General features: G+C 49.4%; 1 protein-coding gene across 1 annotated transcript in view; it reads right to left on the minus strand.

The window, feature by feature from the left end:
• Window positions 1-4,374: 4,374 nt before the first annotated feature.
• Window positions 4,375-25,261, minus strand: part of LMNTD2 (lamin tail domain containing 2) — a 44,525-nt gene continuing 23,638 nt past the window's right edge. The window contains exons 7-14 of the mRNA XM_073350315.1: window positions 23,622-23,839; window positions 21,411-21,537; window positions 20,244-20,439; window positions 17,713-17,832; window positions 11,589-11,797; window positions 10,422-10,486; window positions 8,564-8,670; window positions 4,375-6,142 (exon numbers count right to left, since the gene is read on the minus strand). Coding sequence (XP_073206416.1) covers window positions 5,996-6,142; window positions 8,564-8,670; window positions 10,422-10,486; window positions 11,589-11,797; window positions 17,713-17,832; window positions 20,244-20,439; window positions 21,411-21,537; window positions 23,622-23,839 — 1,189 coding nt within the window. The 3' untranslated portion in view covers window positions 4,375-5,995. The remainder of the gene's footprint in view (window positions 6,143-8,563; window positions 8,671-10,421; window positions 10,487-11,588; window positions 11,798-17,712; window positions 17,833-20,243; window positions 20,440-21,410; window positions 21,538-23,621; window positions 23,840-25,261) is intronic.

Here is a 25,261-nt window from a genome sequence, read left to right on the forward strand (position 1 = left end):
CCTCCCACCCCACTGTCCTGCTGGTAATAGCTTATCTAAAGTGATCAACAGGTGGGCCATTTCCAGCACAAATCCAGGTTTTCTCACCCTCCACCCCCCCACACAAATTCACTCTCCTGCTGGTGCTAGCCCATCCAAAGTGACAACTCTTTACATAATCAAGTCGGGCTATTTCCTGCATAGATCAAGGTTTTCTCACATCCCCCCCACCCCCATACACACACAAACTCACTCTCCTGCTGGTAATAGCTCATCTAAACTGACCATTCTCCAGGTTTAAATCCAAGTTAAACCAGAACATCTGGGGGGGGGGGGTAGGAAAAAACAAGAGGAAACAGGCTACCTTGCATAATGACTTAGCCACTCCCAGTCTCTATTTAAGCCTAAATTAATAGTATCCAATTTGCAAATGAATTCCAATTCAGCAGTTTCTCGCTGGAGTCTGGATTTGAAGTTTTTTTGTTTTAAGATAGCGACCTTCATGTCTGTGATTGCGTGACCAGAGAGATTGAAGTGTTCTCCGACTGGTTTATGAATGTTATAATTCTTGACATCTGATTTGTGTCCATTTATTCTTTTACGTAGAGACTGTCCAGTTTGACCAATGTACATGGCAGAGGGGCATTGCTGGCACATGATGGCATAGATCACATTGGTGGATGTGCAGGTGAACGAGCCTCTGATAGTGTGGCTGATGTTATTAGGCCCTGTGATGGTGTCCCCTGAATAGATATGTGGGCACAATTGGCAACGGGCTTTGTTGCAAGGATAAGTTCCTGGGTTAGTGGTTCTGTTGTGTGGTATGTGGTTGTTGGTGAGTATTTGCTTCAGGTTGCGGGGCTGTCTGTAGGCAAGGACTGGCCTGTCTCCCAAGACTTGTGAGAGTGTTGGGTCATCCTTTAGGATAGGTTGTAGATCCTTAATAATGCGTTGGAGGGGTTTTAGTTGGGGGCTGAAGGTGACGGCTAGTGGCGTTCTGTTATTTTCTTTGTTAGGCCTGTCCTGTAGTAGGTAACTTCTGGGAACTCTTCTGGCTCTATCAATCTGTTTCTTTACTTCTGCAGGTGGGTATTGTAGTTGTAAGAAAGCTTGACAGAGATACTTGTACAGATACAGACAGACATCATCTTCCTTTCCAAATGCAAACAGATGGACATCGTACCAAAAGGACTGAAGGTCAAAAATCCATTACAATCTACATACCACACAGACTATGCTGACAGCTTGTGCCTCACGCTCTCAAAGAAACTGCGGAATCACCTGATCAAGATCCTCTACAGCAAACAGGGAAAGATTAAGAATGAGCTCTCAAAAATGGATACTCTCATAAAGAACCAACCTTCCACACAAACTTCCTCGTGGCTGGATTTTACTAAAACTAGACAAGCCATTTACAACGCACACTTTGCTTCTCTACAAAAGAAAAAAAACACTAAACTTTCTAAACTACTACATGCTACAAGGGGCCACAGCAATGGTTCCCTCACCCCACCTAGCAATATTGTTAACCTATCCAACTATACTCTCAGCCCAGCAGAAGCAGCTGTTCTATCTCGGGGCCTCTCCTTCTGCCCCTCCACCCCCACGAACATGATACAGTTCTGTGGTGACCTAGAATCCTATTTTCGACGTCTCCGTCTCAAGGAATATTTCCAAAATACCTCTGAACAACATACTAATCCACAGAGGTCTCCCTGCCAACACTACAGAAAGAGGGATTCTAGATGGACTCCTCCTGAAGGTCGAAACAGCAGACTGGACTTCTACATAGAGTGCTTCCGCCGACGTGCACGGGCTGAAATTGTGGAAAAGCAGCATCACTTGCCCCATAACCTCAGCCATGCGGAACGCAATGCCATCCACAGCCTCAGAAACAACTCTGACATCATAATCAAAAAGGCTGACAAAGGAGGTGCTGTTGTCATCATGAATAGGTCGGAATATGAACAAGAGGCTGCTCGGCAGCTCTCCAACACGAGTTTCTACAAGCCATTACCCTATGATCCCACTGAGAGTTACCAAAAGCAACTACAGCATTTGCTCAAGAAACTTCCTGAAAAAGCACAAGATCAAATCCGCACAGACACACCCCTGGAACCCCGACCTGGGATATTCTATCTACTACCCAAGATCCATAAACCTGGAAATCCTGGGCGCCCCATCATCTCAGGCATTGGCACCCTGACAGCAGGATTGTCTGGCTATGTAGACTCCCTCCTCAGGCCCTACGCTACCAGCACTCCCAGCTACCTTCGAGACACCACTGACTTCCTGAGGAAACTTCAATCCATCGGTGATCTTCCTGATAACACCATCCTGGCTACTATGGATGTAGAAGCCCTCTACACCAACATTCCACACAAAGATGGACTACAAGCCGTCAAGAACACTATCCCCGATAATGTCACGGCTAACCTGGTGGCTGAACTTTGTGACTTTGTCCTTACCCATAACTATTTCACATTTGGGGACAATGTATACCTTCAGATCAGCGGCACTGCTATGGGTACCCGCATGGCCCCACAGTATGCCAACATTTTTATGGCTGATTTAGAACAACGCTTCCTCAGCTCTCGTCCCCTAAAGCCCCTACTCTACTTGCGCTATATTGATGACATCTTCATCATCTGGACCCATGGAAAAGAAGCCCTTGAGGAATTCCACCATGATTTCAACAATTTCCATCCCACCACCAACCTCAGCCTGGTCCAGTCCACACAAGAGATCCACTTCCTGGACACTACAGTGCTAATAAACAATGGCCACATAAACACCACCCTATACCGTAAACCTACTGACCGCTATTCCTACCTGCATGCCTCCAGCTTTCACCCTGACCACACCACACGATCCATCGTCTACAGCCAAGCTCTGCGATACAACCGCATTTGCTCCAACCCCTCAGACAGAGACAAACACCTACAAGATCTCTGTCAAGCTTTCTTACAACTACAATACCCACCTGCAGAAGTAAAGAAACAGATTGATAGAGCCAGAAGAGTTCCCAGAAGTTACCTACTACAGGACAGGCCTAACAAAGAAAATAACAGAACGCCACTAGCCGTCACCTTCAGCCCCCAACTAAAACCCCTCCAACGCATTATTAAGGATCTACAACCTATCCTAAAGGATGACCCAACACTCTCACAAGTCTTGGGAGACAGGCCAGTCCTTGCCTACAGACAGCCCCGCAACCTGAAGCAAATACTCACCAACAACCACATACCACACAACAGAACCACTAACCCAGGAACTTATCCTTGCAACAAAGCCCGTTGCCAATTGTGCCCACATATCTATTCAGGGGACACCATCACAGGGCCTAATAACATCAGCCACACTATCAGAGGCTCGTTCACCTGCACATCCACCAATGTGATCTATGCCATCATGTGCCAGCAATGCCCCTCTGCCATGTACATTGGTCAAACTGGACAGTCTCTACGTAAAAGAATAAATGGACACAAATCAGATGTCAAGAATTATAACATTCATAAACCAGTCGGAGAACACTTCAATCTCTCTGGTCACGCAATCACAGACATGAAGGTCGCTATCTTAAAACAAAAAAACTTCAAATCCAGACTCCAGCGAGAAACTGCTGAATTGGAATTCATTTGCAAATTGGATACTATTAATTTAGGCTTAAATAGAGACTGGGAGTGGCTAAGTCATTATGCAAGGTAGCCTGTTTCCTCTTGTTTTTTCCTACCCCCCCCCCCCAGATGTTCTGGTTTAACTTGGATTTAAACCTGGAGAATGGTCAGTTTAGATGAGCTATTACCAGCAGGAGAGTGAGTTTGTGTGTGTATGGGGGTGGGGGGGATGTGAGAAAACCTTGATCTATGCAGGAAATAGCCCGACTTGATTATGTAAAGAGTTGTCACTTTGGATGGGCTAGCACCAGCAGGAGAGTGAATTTGTGTGGGGGGGTGGAGGGTGAGAAAACCTGGATTTGTGCTGGAAATGGCCCACCTGTTGATCACTTTAGATAAGCTATTACCAGCAGGACAGTGGGGTGGGAGGAGGTATTGTTTCATGATTTCTGTGTGTATATAAAGTCTGCTGCAGTTTCCACGGTAAACATCTGATGAAGTGAGCTGTAGCTCACGAAAGCTCATGCTCAAATAAATTGGTTAGTCTCTAAGGTGCCACAAGTACTCCTTTTCTTTTTGCGAATACAGACTAACACGGCTGTTCCTCTGAAACCTGTTCTATGGCTAGACATCCCAGGTCTGAATTTCACCCAGCGACCTTTGTAAATAAGTTTAATTGGGTCCAGCTGGCTCCCCAGAAAACTCTCTTTGTCACCCTGACATTTCAGACCAAATGAGTGACAAGCAAACAGACATGCAGAATCAAACATTCCCTGTTTATTCTTTCAGATCAGTTACATTTTCCAAATTAATGTGACTTCATTATTTTAAGTGATTCATCAGTAACAGTGAAGTGGGTAGGGAAGGAGCAGTTCTTGTTTTCCACAGGGTATTTATTCTATGTTGGGGTAAGATGTAAAGTGCTATGAGCTGATCTAAATGATTGCATACTGTGATATAGGTAAGAGTGACTGCGGTGTATGATCTGAACAATGTCAGGTGTTCTCAAACCAAGCATCAGAAAATCTTTTTTTTTTCTACCTTCAAATTAATACGTTACAGATATTTTCTGGGAAACAGTTGATAATACATTAAATTATGCAATTATCCCTTGTATAGTTTGTTGCCTGAACCTCACTGCTAATATAAACTAAAGGAATACGATGTACCATAAACCCAAATCCTTCAGCTTGGTCCCACTGCCCTGCTACCCATTCTTCTCATAAAATAGTTGTGAGCGGAAGTCAAGTTCATATTCTCTCAGCGGGCATAAGAAAGAATCATCAATCAGATACATTAAGTATTGAGTGGCAAGCAGTTCCCCAAAATCGTGAGTGTTGGAGGGATTTCCAGTCACTCATCGCCCAACAAAGTGCTTGTGTAGTTAAACTGGCATCTCAAATTGATTCTATGCCCGTGTCACTGATCATGAACAAAATAAAGGGACAGTCTGGCTCAATAGGATAGAAAAGAGAAGAATGTTAGGGCCTGATTTTCAGAAGTGCTGAGTGCCCACACTCCGGGGTGAAGTCAATAGGCGTTGCAGATGCTCAACACTTGTGAAAAGCAGGCCCTGCGTATAAAAGCTAGTGTAAAAGTGAGTGGTATTTAGGACCATCTGCTGCAAATGGCCCCTAGCTACTCTCTCAGTTTGTGCTTGTGACTTGTATGTACAGAATCCTAAATTCTCATGCATAAATGGGGTTTCGGCTTGCAAATCTGGCAGTTGGGTTTGTCTGCCTGCTCTGCACACAAACTGGGCACAGATATAGAAGCTACTTCTGGAAATGGCTATGGGATCTTTCCAGGAAAACACAGGCTTGGCTCTGTACCATTATCAGGCAAGGGGCCTCTCCACTGTATTCCTGTGGTGGGGGACAGGGAGAAATGATCAGTAGTGTTTTTGTCTATGGACTGGCAAGTTAACAGGGACCATGGTACAGAAGCAGAGTAAGAGACTTTTGGGAAGTGCCTTTGTGGGCTCAGTGGGAGCAATCCCTTCCATTTCTGACCTTTGTCATCATTCATCTCAGTGATAGAGACCTTCTCTCTTGCCCCAGTAATTCTACTGTCATCAGATGAGGAACACATCACCAGCAGACCTTACTCCCAGCCTTCACCATGGGCCTCCTGACTGGAAGGGTGGGAACTGCAGCCACCAACGGCCGCTCCATGATGATCTTGCCTACAGTGTCCTGACTTTGCTCTTGGTGGAGTTCTCAAGTGATAAATAACAGCCTTGCAGGCAGCACATCCTTTCAAAACAGCCACCCTACCTATTACTGACTGACTCTTCTCCCCTGGTTGAAATAAGCCAGATGGCAGCACGTTCACTGGAGCAGCATGGCGTGTATTTAAGAACCTGTGCAAGCTTCCTGTGTCACCTATTAATCCGTGCATCATCTAGCAGGACAGTATCTCCTAAACTGCATGTCAGTAGTGGTAGGTAGGTAAGCCATGTGCTTGAAGCCGTATTTAGATCGAGCACTCTTCTGTCCTGTCAGCCCCACCGTAGGAATTGTTGTATCCAGAGCTGTCTTGAAGACCTGAAAAGCAAAGTTATCATAAGTAATAGGCATGTTGTAGCAGATGGGGAGTGCCACTGGGTACCTGGCTGGTGTTTGCCTTTCAAGCTCCAGAGAACACCACGATGGAGTTCATCCATGTCTAATGTTCTCTAATGGGAGGGATTTTTTTATTCCCAGGAGCCCTAGGGTTGCCCCCTCTCCTCTGACATTCAGAGCCTAGTCCATTGTGATGGGTCTGCCTGCAGCTTGAAAGCTGCTCTTAGAGGACATGACAGGCGTATGAATTTACTACGGGTCTCACTATGTCACCTTGCTGCATCACGATGATGCATCTGCACAAATAATGCTGTGATAGAGGCTCATGATGCAGCATGGCACGAGGACAGATTATCCCATGTGGACACACCAGGAGGCTCTCCAAACATGCATGATCCCGCATCCTGATGACACAGAGTCATTATTTTAACTTCGGGGACACACAAACAAGTAGTTGCCCATCTTACCTGTGCTTCCCTTTTCTCAGCCTGCTGCTACAGTCACCTTACAGAAAAGTGGAGGTAGGCACAGCAATCACTCTAAAGTGTAGGAGAGGGGGATTGTGCTTCACGGGGCTGACACGCTTTGTCTGACTGGACCCACGAATGGCTACGTTCCCAGTCAGTGTCACAGGAGACAAATGAACTATCCTCCCACTTTTCCATAAATAACACCCAGCTCTCATACATCGCTTTGCAGTCGCAGATCTCAGAGTACTTTACAAAGGAGGGTGAGCATTGTTATCCCCATTTTACAGATGGGGAAACTGAGGTAGTTGACATGACTTACCCAAAGTCTCACAGCAAACCAGTGGCAGAGCTGCTGACTCCCAGGGGCCCACACTGCCTCCTTCCATTTGTGGCATAGTTAACTTTTCACTCTCTGGGAAAATGCTAATTAGTTCTAGAATGGGGTAAGGGGAGCTCAGATGAGAGCAGATCCAATTAATGGTTGTTGGGGCTTAGTGGGCAATTTTCTATTACCGGTCTGAACTCTACACTCAGCCTTCAATACATCCTTCCCGGGGGCCTGACCTCCTGAATACTACATGCAAGCATATGTACAATGAGGTTTAATGTGTAATAAGACATGCAGAGCAGCATAACACCAGTGAGAATGTAACAGCAGGAAGGCTGGTTAGAGAGAGGAAACTTGTCATCACAGCCTGACATACAAAGGAAGAAGATTGGTGGTCTCATCTCTATTGCTAGCGGATGCCACATCAAAGCGGCAGAGAACCACTGCACAATTATCAGTCCCTGATTCCAGGGCTGGCACAGGGAACAGGCTGTTGCACATCAGGGCTGAGCTGTCCTGGCAGAGCTGTGGGGTGAGAAGCTGACACTGGTTTTAGCTAGTGTAATACACCCTCCACCTTTATAACTGCCACACATACACAAAAAATAAAAAAAAAATCTAGGGCCTTGTTTTATCAATCTACTAAGAAATGCCGAGTGTGATGGGATGCCTGTGAGGGGGGTTCATTTGGATGAAATGGGAAATGAGATTAGCTGTGGATTTCTTTGTGTATGTTTCCCTGATTAGAATCCTGCCTTGGCCCCCAGGGATCTAAGGGGCCTACCCCATTCTTTTCATCTGAATCTCTGCAGCGTCCCAGCTTAGGATGCTAGGAATCGCAGACAGGTCCCTTCAGTCTTGTAACGGGACAGGAACTGCTGATGCCTTCAAGAATCTTTCAGAATTAATGGGATTTGCTCTTTGCTGCCAAATTGATATTTACAGTCTAAGCAGGAGACGGGGAAAGAACCACCCTCCCTCCCCCCAGCTGTTAATAAATCAGGTCCAAGGGGAGGAATTTTCTGCCAGACGGCCGAGGCTCCTCAGGACACAAGCTGCTCATTGTGAGTCTGTTCATTTCCCTACAGCGCTTCCTCCTGAGCACAGCAACTGCAACCCCTTCCCTCCTGCCACCTCTTTCCTCTTGCCTCGCTGTGATGCCTTCATTACAGGCTGCTCTGTGCTGGCTGTTTATCTGCTGCTGGCAAAGCCTGCCTATTCTGGGACTAGGCCATGCTCTGGCGCTGTCCCAGATAACAGACATATTGCACCTTCCTCCGCACCTTGCTGCAATGTATTAACAGCTGCAGGATCTTTCTTAATGCCCCAGGCAACGCTTGCCACCAGGGAGCAATGAATATCCTGGGACTTTTGCCAAGCGTCTGTCCAGTTCTACAGCCCCTGACCCTGCCACAGGGAGCTGACGGATACGCTGGTTAAGGGAGAACAATAGACTAGCCAGCTGAGGGTGTAGATATCAAATGGCTAGCCGGGCCCTGCCTCCCCTTTTCAGCTCTGTCTGACATAATGTACGCCTTAAACAACCCATCTCCTCTCACACAGCTCCCCTCCCTCTGTGTCCAGCGCTGCCAGAGAGTTACTTACTCTGGGTTTTGGCTCTGCAGTTGGAGGCTGCCTTCCATGAGGAGCAAAATCCTCCTCTTCATCCTCCTTCTCCTTGCTGGGTGAAAAGCGTTTCTGGTTGACTGCCACTGAAGAGAGAACCCCAGAGACTTCAATGGGAGAGGCACTCTCTCATGAAAACACAATTGAATCGTGAGGAGACTTGGGGAAGTTTCCTAACTTGCTGTTTGGATTAGGTAGTGCCAAAAGCCTCCACCAAAGCCAGGGCCTCAGTGTGCTATGCACGGAGTGCACACCCAGGAAGCAGGAGCAGTAAATCTCAGCCAAACATTTCAGCCTGTCCTAGGTGGGAAGAGCCAGGGGCCCCTGACAGTTCCACCCATTGTTCCCCCAGGGCTATACATAGGTTTGGAAATGTGGTCCAAAATGAGTGCCCTACATAGCCCCAGAGGTGGCTGCATCTCACTGCTGGGTGAATAAAACCCTGACATTCTTTCGGTGTACCAGAATGGGGAGCTGGGTTGAAGAGTTTGTTTCAGGGGCGTGTGACAGGGTAGTCTTCTCTTTAAGGGCAATAATGCCTCGTGGTCAGCCCACCGCACCAGGTGGCATAGCCCTTAAGGATCTGAGAAGTCCAGTAGACTACAGAAGGCCCTAATGGGGGATACGGATGGAGAGGAAGCAGTGCTGGGATTGAGGGGTGTCCGGAAGGAAATCCCATCCCTGTAGCTTTAAGAGATCAGGGCCTTGCTGAAGGGGCAGAGCAGGGCAATGCTAACCCAGAACTCGCTCAGCTCCCAAGAGGAGAGCTGTGGAGACTCCTGCCTAAGGATGGCCTGAAAAGGAGCTACCCAGAGAAGACACCTGGAAGGGTTCCAGAAACACTGCTCAGGGGTGTGGGGATGCAGAGTCTTCTGAAGGAAGGAGCCAGAGATTGCTAGTTGGACTGAACCTGAGACAATGAATGTCCCCAGGTGTATCTGAGTAAGCTCCTGCTTGTGCTTTTGGCTCTTGTTAATAACTGAGACCCTTGAAAAAGGGGGTGGGCTTTGATGTAATAGGTCTGTCTGGACTCGTTTATAACCCAGGCGAAGGGAAGTGAGGCAGGGCTCATCAGCTGGGCCATGCTCAGCCAACCGGAGCTGCACGGGAGTGACCACCATATCATCACACGGGGACTGTGGGAGAGTCCCGACGCTGGCAGGGGAGGTGCAGCGAGGTGGAGGGCTGGAGATCTGTGGGAGGGCACAGGAGGGTTATGCTGGGTGGTTGGTGGAACATGCTCGGTGCTCTAAGGAGAGTACATTCACGTTGCCAGTGTGAGCCAGCCCCTCAGCTGCTATAAGCTGGCGGAGTTCTGGGGAAGTCAGCAACACTAGGGCGCTTTACGCCATGGGAGGATCTTCTTGATGTTGATAGTAAAGAGAACGTTACAATTGCCAGTCTGAGGTGTGCCCTCTTTCTGGAACCTGCTGTGGGGTTGTGGGTAAGGGGTGATTATACATTCCAGACCTGGGCGAGGGCCTGGCATTCTGGGCAGAGGAAACACAGGCTGAAAGTAGGGAACAGGTGCTTTCCAGACAGTCCTGGGGGTTGGGGAGCATTTTCATGGCTACTTGGTTCACGTAGTGTATCCACTGACATGAAACTGTTTTGTTCAAAATCATCTGAATGCAGGTTGCCTGACACCGAGGGTGAGTGCCACTGTGCAAGTCAGTGCTGGATTGGCTGAGCTGGTTTAGTACCAAACTATTTTGTAGGGTATGTAGCACTGTGCTGCTCTGCACCAACGCACCTGATATGGAAGGTAAGTTCTCAACTGAGAAAGAGACAGTCTTGTGAACTGTCTCTCTGGGTCCAGGCTGGATTTTCCTCTTACCGCCATTTGAAGGGTCTCCCAGATGGTTCCTGTTTGAAGAGCCAACAGGAAAGTGCTTCCTGTCCCTGTGAGGAGAAACAGGACCCATTCACGATGCACCACGTAAGCTGGATGAGTGTTAGTAATCTGTTACCAACACTTTTCATCAGTCTCAGTCAATTCAGGGGCTTCATTTTACTGCTGGGAATGTTTCAAACCATCAGCTACTGGTATGGAATCTCATTTAGAGGAACCACCAGCCTTTCTGAAATGTGCAATATCAGCTCCGATCAATATTCTGTCTGCTTTGGCGTCCTACATCTCGCCCGTGAAAAGCCCGTAATGCACCTGGCCAGTTATGCAATGCTGTCCCTGGGAGAGAACTTTCCTGCCTCACCCCAGCAGCAGCACCCAGCTGAGCCCCTGAAGTATGAATTTCCGTTACACCCACTCTCAGCACAAATACGATCACTGTTACAGCTCAGCTCTTATATCCTGGCCATTTGGGGGTGCCTCACACTCTTGGCTCAATAAACTCCCTGCTACGTGTTGGCCAAACTTGGCTTAGCCTCTGCCTCTTCTCTGATTTCCCAACTTCAACTTCCTTCACGCTATCTGCTGCTGCTGTATGATTCTCCCTGCCCCTGACTCATAATGTAGCAGCTATATCAGTGCTAAAGGCCTAGTTGAGCCAGAAAAACCCTAGAGGATCAGACATTGCACCCCTTGGCCCTGATTTTCAGTTCTTCTGCCCCTCCCCTTGTGGCAGGAAGGGGAGAGCTTGGCAAAGCCAGTTTCAAGGCACCTTTTGGTCTTTCCATGGTCTGGGGCAGGTGGTGGACTCCCCACCTCCGGGAGTAAGTTAGAGCAGCTCCAGCATATGCTCTGCCTCCCATGGCCTTGAGTGGGTGTTAGGAAGAAGAGACTAGCCCGAGCACAGCACATTCCAGCCAGCCAGTCTCCACTCCCAGCCTCCCATTCCCCTGCCCGGCCTACCTCCAACCTGCCCTCTCCACTGGGGCCTGGGAGCAGGGCTGGGGCAGAGCTCTCACAGCAGCTCCACACCAGCAGCGAGGCCCCCTGCAGGGATGGGGCAAAGGAGCCTTTGTGTGACTGGGCATCAGGCCCCTTGTGCCAGGCCCAGGAGAGGAGCTCTGCTGAGTGTTTCACTCCAGCCAGGGTTTTTACCTGGCCTCCTGCAGTACAGCTGGTGGTCTGCCTGTCCTCCCTCTGCATGGCGCTGCAGGGACCCATTGCTGATCCTTCTGGGGCAGAGGTTCTTCTGCTTCCTCTCCTTCTCCAGCGAGTGGGAACTTGTCCACCGAAAGGTCCGTGTTATCACTGTAGGCGTCTGCGGCTGCTGTGAATCTGTGAGGGGCCGTGTACCTGGAGAGAGTCTCGGACAGGCCAAGGGAGTGAGGGGAGGAAAGGAAAGAGAGAGGATTATTCTCCAGGCCCCTCTATCCCTTGGTTCTCCCTCCTCACATTCCAACTGCTCCACTGGCTGGATTTATTCCTGCTCGGTGCTTGTCATGGCCCCCCCACAGCCTGTTACTGAAACTCTGACCCGGGTGGGAGCAATAAACCGACCACCACATGGCAGACTGTGGGGAGGGAAGAAAACGCTGCTTCTGAGGCTGGGCTTGGCTCTGTAGGGAGGCAAAGGACAACTGCTGACAGAGGAATGACCAGCGCAGCTTTTGTGGCCTTGGGGCGGTGTGGTGACCGACAGGGAAGTGGCTGATGTTTTGCTGTGATGGGAAAGCCTGTGGGTGGGAGCAGCCCCTAGGAGAAAGCTGGGGTTCGGGACACGTTGGGGAAAGCCTTGGAATATTGAAAAAAGAAAAGGAGGACTTGTGGCACCTTAGAGACTAACCAATTTATTTGAGCATAAGCTTTCGTGAGCTACAGCTCACTTCATCAGCTGCATACCATGGAAACTGCAGCAGACTTTATATACACACAGAGACTTTGGATGGGCTATTACCAGCAGGAGAGTGAGTTTGTGTGTGGGGGGGTAGAGGGTGAGAAAACCTGGATTTGTGCTGGAAATGGCCCAACTTGATGATCACTTTAGATAAGCTATTACCAGCAGGACAGTGGGGTGGGAGGAGGTATTGTTTCATGATCTCTGTGTGTATATAAAGTCTGCTGCAGTTTCCACGGTATGCATCCGATGAAGTGAGCTGTAGCTCACGAAAGCTCATGCTCAAATAAATTGGTTAGTCTCTAAGGTGCCACAAGTACTCCTTTTCTTTTTGCGAATACAGACTAACACGGCTGCTACTCTGAAACCTTAGAATATTGAGAACACCTGCAGATTTCACTGTCTATCCTTCCCCCTCCTGGAATCAGAGGGATGCTGTCTAACCCAGACATAGCTCCCAGGAGAGGCTCCGGGCCAGGGGACAGCAACAAGGCCACAAGGCGACATGAGTGCAAAAAGGCTGTTGCCAAGCTCAGGGCTGCAATTAGCCCTGCTTCCAGCATCCATCTCAGCTCAGATCCCTGTGCTTCCTGTACTCGGACACAAGGAGGCAGCTTTGTTGGGAAGATGATTCCACTGGCAGCTGCTGGGCAGTGTACCTGGAGCAGCAGAGGTACAGCAGGAAAGCCTTCACCAGAGAGATGAAAGCTGGGAAGTTGAAAATCAAAACCTTTTGCTCGTGGGAAGGATACCTGCTTGTGTGCTACACACCTGGTGCTCCCCCCTGCAGCCAAGGGGAAGCAAAGCGGAGACACGCCAGCATGCTGGTTAGAGACAGCTTTACTTCCTGGCTGCTGTCACGCAGCCGGGGCCTGTGTCCATCGCCCCCAGTGGCAGCTGTGACAGAGAGAGCTGAGTGCATGTCTCCTGAAAACTCAGTGTAACGGGCCAGAGAATCCCACTGAGGAGGCTGCTCCCTGTTCTCCCAATCTTCATCCTCCTCCTCCGTAATGCTTTGCTACTCTAGATCGCCAGTATCTAGCTCCATTTGTTGGACACCGGGCCACGGCTCCAGGCATCTCAACCACAGAACCATGTTCACTTGCACAGTCCTCTAATTAACAAGCTCCCCTACAGAAATACACCAACACAGGCAAACCTGCCTGACCACTTGTAAGCCCACTCCTCCCCCACAAGCTTCACAAACTCATCTGCGGTATAGCAAGGAGGGGAGTCGATTTTAGAGGGGCCTCCAGGGGGACACTCTGCTAACGGATCCCTCTAATTTAATTCCAGGAACTGCGGCTCCAAGGCCTCTGTCGGCTGCCGCTGCAGCATAGGTGGGGAGAGATGGATTCTCAGCTTACCAGGACCCAAACCATTTCAGTCGTTACAGATTAAAGTCAGCGCCTTGAACTCTGCCTGGAAGCTCCCCAGAAGCCCGTGCAATGCTTACACAGCACCTTTCAGCTAAGGATCTTCAAAGGTGTGAGTCAGCTCTCCTGACCCCACTGTACTGATGGGAAACTGAGGCAGTGGAAGGGCGGGGAATAGAACCTAGTTCTTTTGGCTTTCACTCGCCCGGACTCCAAGAGAGCTGGTGAGAGTGTGTGGAGGGAAAACATCCACGGGAGGAAATGGGGAACGGTGCTTGTGTGCTGCTGAGCTTCCCTGAGCAGGAGCCATCCTCTGTGCTACCCTTCCGTCCCCCCTCACTACGCGGGAGGATAACGTCTCCACCTTCTGCACCTAACGCTGAACTACTTGCTTCATCGCAGGTCCCCCAGCCCAGCCGCAGTGGTGCGCCTTGGCGGGCTCCTTTGATGCTCTCGGGAAGTCCCAATGGACAGCGGTGAGGGCCGCGGGGCAGAACTGCAGACATGCTTTGCCTGACATATCTGCTATGTTGGGAGTGAGGAAGCAGTCTAAGGAGAGTGACCGGCTGGCTCAGTACTAGGTGTAAAACATTCCTTCTCTGAGGTTGTGCCATAGATCTTTAATAACTGCTCAAAAACTTTGTTAATACGTAATGAAGGTTGCCCAGCGCTGCCTAATCCCCTTCCAGAATGTGCACCTATACTTAAACCTATGAAAACCGGGAAGTACAAATATGAGGTGAGCTCAAGGCCACTCCATGCTATGCATTTAATGAGGGGCAGAGTCTTAGATTTTTCCTTAGATCTGCACCAAAAAACGCTATTAGAAGCTGAAAATGTTATATTGGGGGGGCTGGGGCTATATTTCAGCAACCCCTTGACCAAATGATCTCAAATTTTCACCATTTACTTTACCCCACACCATTTTGCAGCATACCACTTTTCAAAACAATCGCCTTGTGCATGTGAGTTTTAGAGTAATGTGTCTATTAAAAGCAGCTCCTGGGGGGGGGGGTTATCTGAGGAACTAGAGGACAATGACCCCACACTTAGATCACTAACTCTATCCCTGGCCCTGATATGGCATAGTCATTTTCAAACCCAGCTGAGTGTGCATGTGGATTTTAGAACACTTTGAAATAACTGCTCTTGAACCAGAAGCAAAACTCTCCAAAGGCATATCTGCCAATTGCACAGAGCACACATTCTTGGAGCGCCACCAAGGGCTGGGAGTTAATCTCACAGCACACAAGTACTGCTGTGGCAGATCAAGGGTCACCACATAACACCCTCAGCCATCACCTTACTCTTATATAGCAGGCTGCCTGCAAGCCCTCTAGCTTTCAGTAGAGCCCCAGACTTGCTGCACATACACAAACGACTTTCACTGATTTGTCAACTTGGCTCAAACCACATTGTAGATCCAACTTTTACACTGGCTAACTTTTAAATATTGCTTCCCTGAAGGGGCAAAGGGTGCTGGGCATTAGCAGAGATCAATTCTCAGCAGGTGACTTCAGTTTGGGGAGGATTAGATTTATAGTTGAGCCCCAGGTGTGCACAAAACATTATAAGAACTGTAAAATGTTGCTATCAAGTGATTTTTTGGGGAGGAGAGGAGGCTGTATCTCAGGAACTGTTAACTCAAATACTCTCAAATTTGGACCACTGATTAGAACTGTTCCGAAGACAGAAATTCCATTGAGCAAAAGCTTTCGAGATTTGCCTTTGTCCCACTTAAGAACAAAATCCGCACATTGCAAAGTTCTCCATGAAAGAAAATGGCAAAAAAAAAAAGAAAAGTTTGGGGTTTATTGAAATGATGTTTCAAGTGACTTTTTACATTTTAGATTACAATATAATATAAAACCAAAACCATTTGAAACGAAAAATAATTTCAAAACAAAAGATCAGAATGCTGCGATCTGAAAATGTCAGAATGGGACATTGTTGAAGCTTTGGTCCCGGTTTTTTTCTGAACCAAAGTGTTTTGACTTTGAGAGAACAGTGTTCTCCCACCGAAAACGATTCCGCCAATGGTTTTCTGACCGGCTCTACTCCAGATTCCCCACGCTGTCCAGCCATTCTAGAGATCGTCTGAGTCACCATGTGCATTAGAAAAAGGAGCTGTTAACCAGTCACTGCGTCTCAACCTCAACACCAGCAGTGGCTATAATCTCGGACACTAATGTGCATGCTCAGTCAGCCAGTTTGGAATAATTGGTATTTGTTTAACATACAGAAAAATCCTAGAATCCTAGAACCTCTGGGTTGGAAGGGACCTTAGGAGGTTCATCTAGTCCAACCCCCTGCTCAAAGCAGGACCAAGCCCCAGCTAAATCAAAATCAAAATCACTGTCCCTTTTAAATGTAAGTTACAGATGCGCTTAGGAATTTAAATGTGTAGCATTACCGCATGCAAAATGCCTTACTTGACTAATTGGATACAAGGGGAAGTGGCGAATAAGCTGCTGTGCAAGACTGCAGAGGCCTTGGGCTGTAATTACTGATTCCATGGACGGGAATGAGCCCGACAGATGAGGGAGAGTCAGCGAGGCAGCCCTATGGAGCACTCAGTCCCCTCACTTCTGCAGAAGCACCAAGCAATTGCTCCTGGGTGGAGAAGACGTGATGGGGCTTGTAGGGCACAGAGTCAGCTCTATGGCAGGCAGACAAAGCTCTGGCTGAAACAGACACACTGTGCTCCAGACCCGAGAGATCCCCCTAGTCGCCAGATGGTCCCAGCTGGTTTACAATTTCTGGTTTGCTGTCCTGGTTATACAGACTCCTTGGACTGAAATGCATCCCCAGTCAGGACTGTGCAGGGGGCCTCCTGATTCACTGGGTGCACTATATGAAGCTGCTGAGCAGGCTCCAATACCCCAGCACCACCCTCCGCCATGGGACCACATCCCTAATCCCAGCCCAGTGCAGAGGGCAGGCCCTGGGGTGGGAGTGGAGAGAGAGCCCACCCTGCAGAGGCAGAGGCTCCCCGCTCCGGGCATTAGGAGCTGGTGCACGGGGTCACAGAATGCCGCGTGAGCTCGGCCGGGCCACCCCTCCAACATGACCCCACGTGCCAGGTCACAATGCCCGGAGCGGGAGCCAGCCCCAGCCCCGCGGGACAGGAACCACCGCTGCGGGATGAGCGTGATCCAGCTGTGCCTCCAGCAAGGAACTGCCTTCCGCACTGGAAGCGGAAAGGGTCACTGTGGCAAGGCGAACCAATGGAAAGGGCCACCCCAGTTACACCACAGTAAAGAGCAGCCCCCCAAAAGGGGGACTTTCCCCCTTCTTCTAGGAGAAGTCCCAGAAGCTTCCTCCAAGTCTCTCCTTGTTCTGTGGCAAAAGGAGCCAGAGGTGGTGCTAGCCCATTGGGGGCCCTAAGCAGGAGTAATTAGGGGGGGCAACACATACTAAACAAGTGAATGGGGGACCCCCCTTGAGCTGCTTGGGGCCCTAGGCAATTGCTTAGTCTGCTTATGCCAAGGCCGAGCACCAGCTCTGAAAGGAGCCCGTTATAAACCCAGTCCCATTTTCCAGCAGGCTTTGTCAAGATCCCAGACTATGACCCTGGCTGCTCGGGGGACTACACTTCTCAGCAAGCCCCGAGCTAGTTTCGCCCCTCACTAGGGGAAGGAGAGGGGAGCTCCCTCCTGCCTGTGCTGGCCATGGGGGAACACAGGTCCTGAAAGCAGCGTCAGGTGCCTGGGTTTTAACCTACGGCTCAGGCTGCCTGTGAAGAATCACTTGTTGCATATTACCCCAGCCCTGACATATCCAGCAGGTCAGTAACAGGGTCACCGCTATGTGTGTGCAGGGGAGATCGTCCTGCAGGCATGCCCTGGTAGATCCGCACTGTCTGCCTTGCAGCCCCGTGGTAAGGTTCCCATGATGTGAGCCCACCTTGGGGCTATCAGCCGCCCACGGCCGCTCTGCCTGACACAGAGAGGTGTACAAACGAATACAGCACCCCTCCCACCCCGGCATGCCCCCAACTGCAACTCACCTGGCCCTTTGCATTGCTGAGGACTGTGGTGCATTCTGGGCCTGTTCGGAAATACTGCTGGGCCCTCACTGTCACGTCTGTGGATTTTTTATGGGTGCAATCAGTTCCTGCAGCCCAGACCTAAAAACCAGGGCAGATTGTTATTGCTGGTTATTTGTTTTAGTGGCATGCCTAGGCGCTCTAGTTGTGGACCAGGGCTTCATTGCACTCAGTGCTGTACAAACACGGAAAAAAAGACAGCCCCTGCCCCAAAGAGCTTACAATCGGATGAACATGTCCTGCCCCTGGGAAAGGGAATCGTGTCTGTGCAGCTCCTGGAGCTCACGCCGTATCGCTTACGCCAGCACATCCCTCTCTATATCGCCTATCATCTGAGGGCTTTCAAGTACTTTCCTGACATTAGCCAGCAGGGCCGCTTGCAGAGCAAGGTTCTCCTTGGCATAAGCACAGGGGCAGGATTGGGCCCCAAGGCGCACAACACCCCTGTGTGGTAGGTACGGTTGTTTCCATTTCACAGATGGGTAAAGAGAGACCCCAAGAAATGACTCGCCCAAGGTCACGCAGCGTGCGGTGGTGGAGCTGGGAATGGAACCCAGGAATCCTGCCTCCAAGGCCCCTGCTCTAGCCATTAGACTGCACTGCCTACTTTACTCCTTGTTCTGGTAGCCCATGTCTATGCTCTGTAGCTCTGGCTGGCGATAGCTTTCCATCCACCTTACAGTTTGGCCAGGCGGCTTCCCAGGCTGCTGTGCCATCACTGATGAGAGGCCAGGGCCTGCTGCACTGGGGCCAAGAGTGGCTAAACCAGAAAAGGCCTCTGCCAAACACACAGTGTCAAGTGTTGTTTTAAAAATGGGGAGGGCTGGGCTGGGCGAAATCCTGTTGGGGGTGTGAGCTTCACAGCTCTGGGGCCCCCAAAGCTTGGGCTCTGCCACTTCCCCCACCCATCTCAGGAATGCTGGGGGAACCCCTGAAGGGAGATGCTGCCTAGCCTGGCAACTGACTCTTCTATACAGCTCTGTGTGTTGTTTGTGGCTCTTCCCTCACCAGCTTCCCCTTCCCACTGAGTCAGGCACCTCTGAGACAGCACAGCACCCGGGACATTGTGAGATGAAGAACTCAACTGGAGGAGGCTCCTTCTGTCCTTTGCTGAACCCTAATGCGTGAGGCAGCCTTTGTCCTGCCCTCATCCTCTTGTCTGTCCTGCAGCAGCAGGCAGGGCCCCTTTCCCTCCCTCCCCTCCTTTGCTTGGGGCAGGAAGAGAGGTGTGTGGGGGAGGGTGGAGAGGGGAAAGTGTTAAGGTGGCTTTAAGCCCCCTTTGCTTTTCTCATACTCTGGGGCCTACCTCCATGCGCTTGGTTAAAGTTAGGGCAGCTGCAGGGCTGCTCTAATTTACACTCTGCTTTTCATGCCCCCCTATGGGAAGCAAGAATAGCCATAGCTCAATGCACTCTAGACACATCCCCTGAGGGTGACCAGATGTCCCAATATTATAGGGACAGTCCCAATATTTGGGCCTTTTTCTTATATAGGCACCTATTACCCCCTGCCCCCGGCCCGATTTTTCACACTTACTGTCTGGTCACCCTACATCCCCTCCCCACCACGGCCCCCTCTTTCAACAACCCTGACGGGCCCTGACATATCCCTTATGCTGGGGGCTGGGAGCAGGGCTGGCCTAGAGCCGTGTGATGGGGTCTTCTCCCCACACACCCCTGAAGGGGTAAAGGTGGCTCAGAAGGGGCTAATTAACCTGGCAGGCTGCACCTGGGGGAAGACATAAGCTTGACTGACAAGCCGGAAGTGAAGATGGAGCCCATTTGGCTAGGAATAGGTGGGGCTTGTATAAAGCCAGGAAGTGAGAGCTGAAGGGGCTGCAGTCTCTCTCTGGGCCTAGTGAGGAGAGGAGGAGGAGGAAACTCGGAGCCCGAGCCCGAGCCCTGTGGTTGGTGGGAAGGGTTTACCCACAGGGGTGGTGGAGGAAGCCTGTGGAGTAGGAAGAGGCCCAGGGAAATAGCAGCAAGGGTTGAGATGGTGCAGACCTGGGCTGCTGGTTGTGGGCCCCTGGACTGGAAAGCAGAGTAGTGGGTGGGGCTGGGTTTCCCTACCAGCCACTGGGACAGTGGCACTGCCTAGAAAGGTACCCCGGCTGCTGGTCTGGTGAGACTTTCTTAACCTGGCAGGGGAAGACGGCATAGGAGCTGGCTGGAGACCAAGCCACCAAGGAGAGGCACTGCGACTCCTTGAGCGAAGGAAGGGAGTGTCTGATCGGGCAGAGGAGACGCTCCAGCAGTGAGTACCCTGTTACAAGCCATTGGGCCACCTCCACGCCAGCCCTGCACAGGAGGTACCCTCAGGGGGCCATTTATCACCCCTTTAAGGGCACTTTTATGCCACCAGAGGTGTCTGCAGCGGCTGTAGTGTAATGGAGAATGGGGCCCAGAGTCTCTGGTTTTCTTAGTCACTCAGTTCTCACCTTTCGAGCCACTGAGCAGGCAGTGCATCATGCCACAAATGGGCCTGCTGCTTACCGTGATGTGATGCAGTGCGGGCAGCGTGGTGTCTGGGGGGAAGCGGTAGATGGACACCGGGTACCCTCCCATCCACTGCTGGATGATGAAGCCACTCAGGTCCATGTCTTGGTCCAATGAGGTGTTGAGGATTCGAACGAATTTGCCCTTGCGATTCACGGTGGTGATCTTTAGGAAGCCTGTGTCCCCAGGAGCCCTGGGGGTAGGGAGACAAATGGAAGGAATAATGCACCAAAGGAAGAAAGAGGATAGGAGCTTCTCTTCCTCCTCCACTGCTAGCAGACAAGGAGCGAGTGTGTGAGAGAGAGAGACCTATCACTGTCGGAGCTTAAACTTCTTTTGAAGTAAATAGGATGAAATTCAATAAGGATAAATGCAAACTACTCCACTTAGGAAAGAACAATCAATTGAACACATACATATGGGAAATGACTGCCTAGGAAGGAGTACTACAGAAAAGGATCTGGGGTTCATAGTGGATCACAAGCTAAATAGGAGTCAACAGGGTAATGCTGTTGCAAAAAAAAAACCAATCATCATTCTGGGATGGATTAGCAGGAGTGTTGTGAGCAAGGCACGAGAAGTAATTTTTCTGCTTCACTCTGCACTAATAAGGCCTCAACTGTAGTACTGTGTCCAGTTCTGGGTGCCACACTTCAGGAAAGATGTGGACAAATTGGAGAGTCCAGAGGTGAGCAACAAAAATTATTAAATGTCTAGAAAACTTGACCTATGAGGGCAGATTGAAAAAATTGGGTTTCTTTAGTCTGGAGAAGAGAAGACTGAGGTGGGACATGATAACAGTTTTCAAGTACATAAAGGTTGTTACAAAGAGGAGGGAGAAAAATTGTTCTCATTAACCTCTGAGGATAGGACAAGAAGTAATGGGCTTAAATTGCAGCAATTTAAGCACTGGAATAAATTGCCCAGGGAGGTTGTGGAATCTCCATCATTGGAGATTTTTAAGAGTCCGTTGGATAAACACCTGTCAGGAATGGTCTAGTTATTATGTAGTTCCGCCTTGAGTGCAGGGGACTGGATTAGATGAACTCTCAAGGTCTCTTCCAGTCCTACACTTCTGTAATTCTTCCTGAGTCCCAGCTACATGAGAGCAGCTGCCTGTATCTGTGTCTGACGTTCTCAGGGGTGCCAGGTCATGGCACTCACCTTTCGTATTCTTCGCCTTTGCTCCGACCTGAGGGCATCGCAGATGTCTTGCAAACTCCTATCCCATCAAGACTGGCATGAGTGAGACGGCACAGATCCTGGGACTGCTCTGTCTTCAGATCCAGGACTTTTAAAAGAAAGAGACACAAACTCAAAGTGGGGGGACAGCTACTGAATATTAACATGTGCTAATGTAATCCTCTGAAAGGGGAAACCGAGGTGGAGCTCAGTCTGCCCAGTTCTCCTCAGAGGTAGAACTGGTTTCAGATAACATCCAATTTACTATGTACTCTTGCTTTTTAGGGGGGGTTCACAGATTCTAAAGCTAGAAGGGACCATTATGATCCGTTAGTTAGACCATTGCTTAACATAGGCCGTAGGACTCTACTCCGTGATTCTCACGGTAACTCGTGGTTGAACTAGTGTGCCTCTTCCGAAGGATGTTCACTCCTGATTTGAAGACTCCAAGTGATGGCAAATTGACCACATCTCCTGGCCAGGTGTCTCAATGGTTAATCCCCCTCCCTGTTAAACGTGCACCTTGTTCCCAGCCCCAGCCAGGCTGCAGGTTCAAACACTGCTCTGGGCGCTGACCTGGCAGCATGGTGCCTGATGCCGTGCTATGACAGGGGCTGTCCTCAACACAAAATGCCTGCCTGGCTGTGTTAGATGCCAGTGTCTCGACGGTGCGTCGCCAAAGGAGAAGGCCTAACGCTGATGTCCTGGCCAGCATCGTCTCTCCTAGGAGAGACTTCTACCTGGTGCCTGTGAAGGGGCTGTGATGCCCCACTCTCTGGTGGCCATGCCGATAGCTATTCAAGATCCCAGAAGCTCTTGGAAAAGAGTAAGGAATGACGCCGTGTGTTCTGACGAATTTCCCTGTGCACTAGTGTCCTCCTGCTACTAATGAAAACCCCGGCACAACTTTACTGTGCGTCAGTGGTTCCAACCTGGGCCCTTTAACATCCAAAGCTGTGATGAGTGAGCTGTGCTCAGGGCCCCAGGGGTGCCCTGTCTTCCTGTGCAGTCCCTATAATCTCTAACTGGCCAGAGTGCCCCAGAATCCACTGCAAGCAGCAATCCTGCACTGGCAGGGCCCAGTGCTAGCTAATCAATTCCGTTTTGGGGTGTCTCTGCTTGGAGCTGGGGGTGTGATTCCCAGCTGGAGGAGACATAGCTGCACTCGCTCGCAGTGAGCTAGCAGGCTAAAAATAGCCTAGCTGGGGTGATGTGAGTGGTGGGAGAGGACTACCTGCTCCAAATACATACCTAGTATCTCTGGGCAGGAGCTCAGGGTGGCTAGCCCCTCCTGCCGCGTGCGCTGTTGTGGTGACGAGAGCTAGCATAGGTTTGTCTCCTCAAGCTGGGAATCATGCCCCCCAGTGCCAGGTGTAGGCATACGTGTAAGTGTCAAGTGTTTGGTGATGCCTGGTGTGTGACCGGTACTTCAGAAAACCGAGGGCAATCGGTGCCTGGGATGGCTGGTTCTCTCCCATGACAGTACAGTGCGACTGGGTGGGGTTTTCTGAACTAAGCTTTGTTAGTTGGGAGATTAGTTAAAGCTGTCATCAAGTTACAGCTGCTGTAGATCCCAGGAGGTGGCTGCAGGAACTATTTATATCCTGGGAGAAAAGATCATCTTGTGGTTCAGGCACTGGACTGGGCCTCAGGGGACATCATTCATTCTCAACTCTGCCACAGGCTTCCTGTGTGGTCCTGGGGAAGTCACTTAATCTCTCTACATAATGGGCATAATAAAGCTCCCTTTGTCTATTTAGTCTATAAACCTTTTGGAATAGGGGCTGTCTCTTACTATATGCATGCTTGGGGCCTTGACATTGGATAGGGAATCCAGACATTAGCATAATAATAATAATTCAATAAACTCCCCAGTGTGGTTAAAATATACTTAGTTCCTGTAGTTTGCCAGCTGGACCCTGATTTCAGTTATGTCAGAGTGACTGTACTGAAATTGGTAGAATAACTGAGAACATTTTTTAACTATTAGGGGACCACAGGATTGTAACTGGATCCCTCAGGACAGTAGTTATCACATTGTAAAGGAGCCGTTTAGTGTCAACTGTAACTAATTCTCACCCTCTTGGACAGATTAATCTAGATTACATGAGCCCAGGCCATGTGTCTGCAAGTGTTGCCCATGCATGACTCCCCTAATGCCAGATCGTATAAAGTGGCAGAATTTAAACTTACAACCAGAGTGTTTGGGCTGGATGTTCTCCCAGGATGGTGGGAGACTGGGGAACAATACCGTAATTTCAGACCTGCTTGGTGTAGAAACAAGATCTGATTTTGGAGAAGAGATGACATCCCACCAAGAATTTTCTGAGTATAGTTTCCTCTCCTTTCTTGCAGGTGAACTAACCAGCTCTAGACTTGAACTGAAGCTGCTAAAATCACTTATTTTCCATCTGTAGGAAAAGATAAAATGTTTAAAGTCTGGCTGGATTGATGTACTGTTTATAATGTTTGGCAGTCTCTACCCCAGAAATAGAATGAATTAACTAATGAACTATGGGTGATGGAAAAGTAATCCTTATTCAGTTTGATAAGTAGAAAAAATATCTTGTGTATGTTCTGGCCAGACCCTGGGGGTAGCATATCACCTATCGGTAGTACATTTAAAGGTGCGTTGACTTGTAAACTAAAAGCAAACCACTTTAGAATGTTTTACTGGATGCTTCAGATAGCTCAGCAATGACAGGCATTCAATACAGATTGGACTTTAAATGTGCCTTTCTACAAAGTCCATTTCCTGCCTCATAATGCCCCAACATGCACTGTGCTGGTAACCTCATACCCACCCCTTACAGATTATCGTTATTTTGTAAAACAAGGGTTTTTCTTAAAAAAATTGCAAAATACAGTATAGTGTAGAACCCCACGCTGGAGCAAGTGGCTGCTGTCTTGCTATATGGAATAACAGACAGACCTGTGATTATTATATAAAACACCAAACTAGTTTCTACACAGCTTGAGTTCCAGCTTCCTCTTCATTGTTTACCAAGGACAACATTCTGTCTGGAACTCTATCCAGAAAACAGACTTCTAGTGGCTGAATAATATAATGCAGGTAGACCTGCATTGCAGCCGCTGTCCTCTCCAGTGGAGTTCTGCGCTTTACATAGCATTAGCGGAGTGCATGCTGGGGCTGGAGGGGGGTAGTCTTAACACAGGAGAACTTGAAAATCGGCAAATTTTAAGCCCATTTTGTGGTCCATGCCCCTCAGACAGTACATAAAACTGATATATCTGGGCTTACAAAAATATTGTTTGTAGTAACCCTTTAAATAACGAGTCAAACACTGGCACCTAATCAAATGGATTACAAAAGCACTTTTTAGCACATTAGACAGCTAATAACCAGACAACTATAGAAAAAGGCAGGCCTATTGCAGCTGTATCAGCTGACATGAAAACCCAATGGCTTGCTCCACTGCTTGCTGGGTTACTCATATAAGGCCATTTTTCCTCCTCTCTAGTTTAGTTTCTCCATAATATGAATCACTACAAAACACACACGCCGCAGTGCTGTGTTGCCTTGACTCAAGGGAATCTGAGTTTATGATCAATGCCTGGAGGATGCTGTGGGGAGACTCCCCAGTAGGAAGGGGGATAGACCCCCCCATACATCCACAATGGAAAACAATGAAGCAACAGACCATAGTGGCTATTGTGGCTATTCATTCTGAGAGACATCCTGGGGTAGAGTGAGGGTTTCTCTGGATACATGGGACCCCTTCTTAAAAAGGATTGATTATAAGATGGTAGTTCAGTGTGATGGGGTGGCATGCTCCTTAAGAGTAGTGGGGCCTAATGGTCAGCCCACCCCA

The sequence above is a fragment of the Lepidochelys kempii genome, chromosome 6 (assembly GCF_965140265.1).
Source record: "Lepidochelys kempii isolate rLepKem1 chromosome 6, rLepKem1.hap2, whole genome shotgun sequence".
Taxonomy (NCBI): domain Eukaryota; kingdom Metazoa; phylum Chordata; order Testudines; family Cheloniidae; genus Lepidochelys; species Lepidochelys kempii.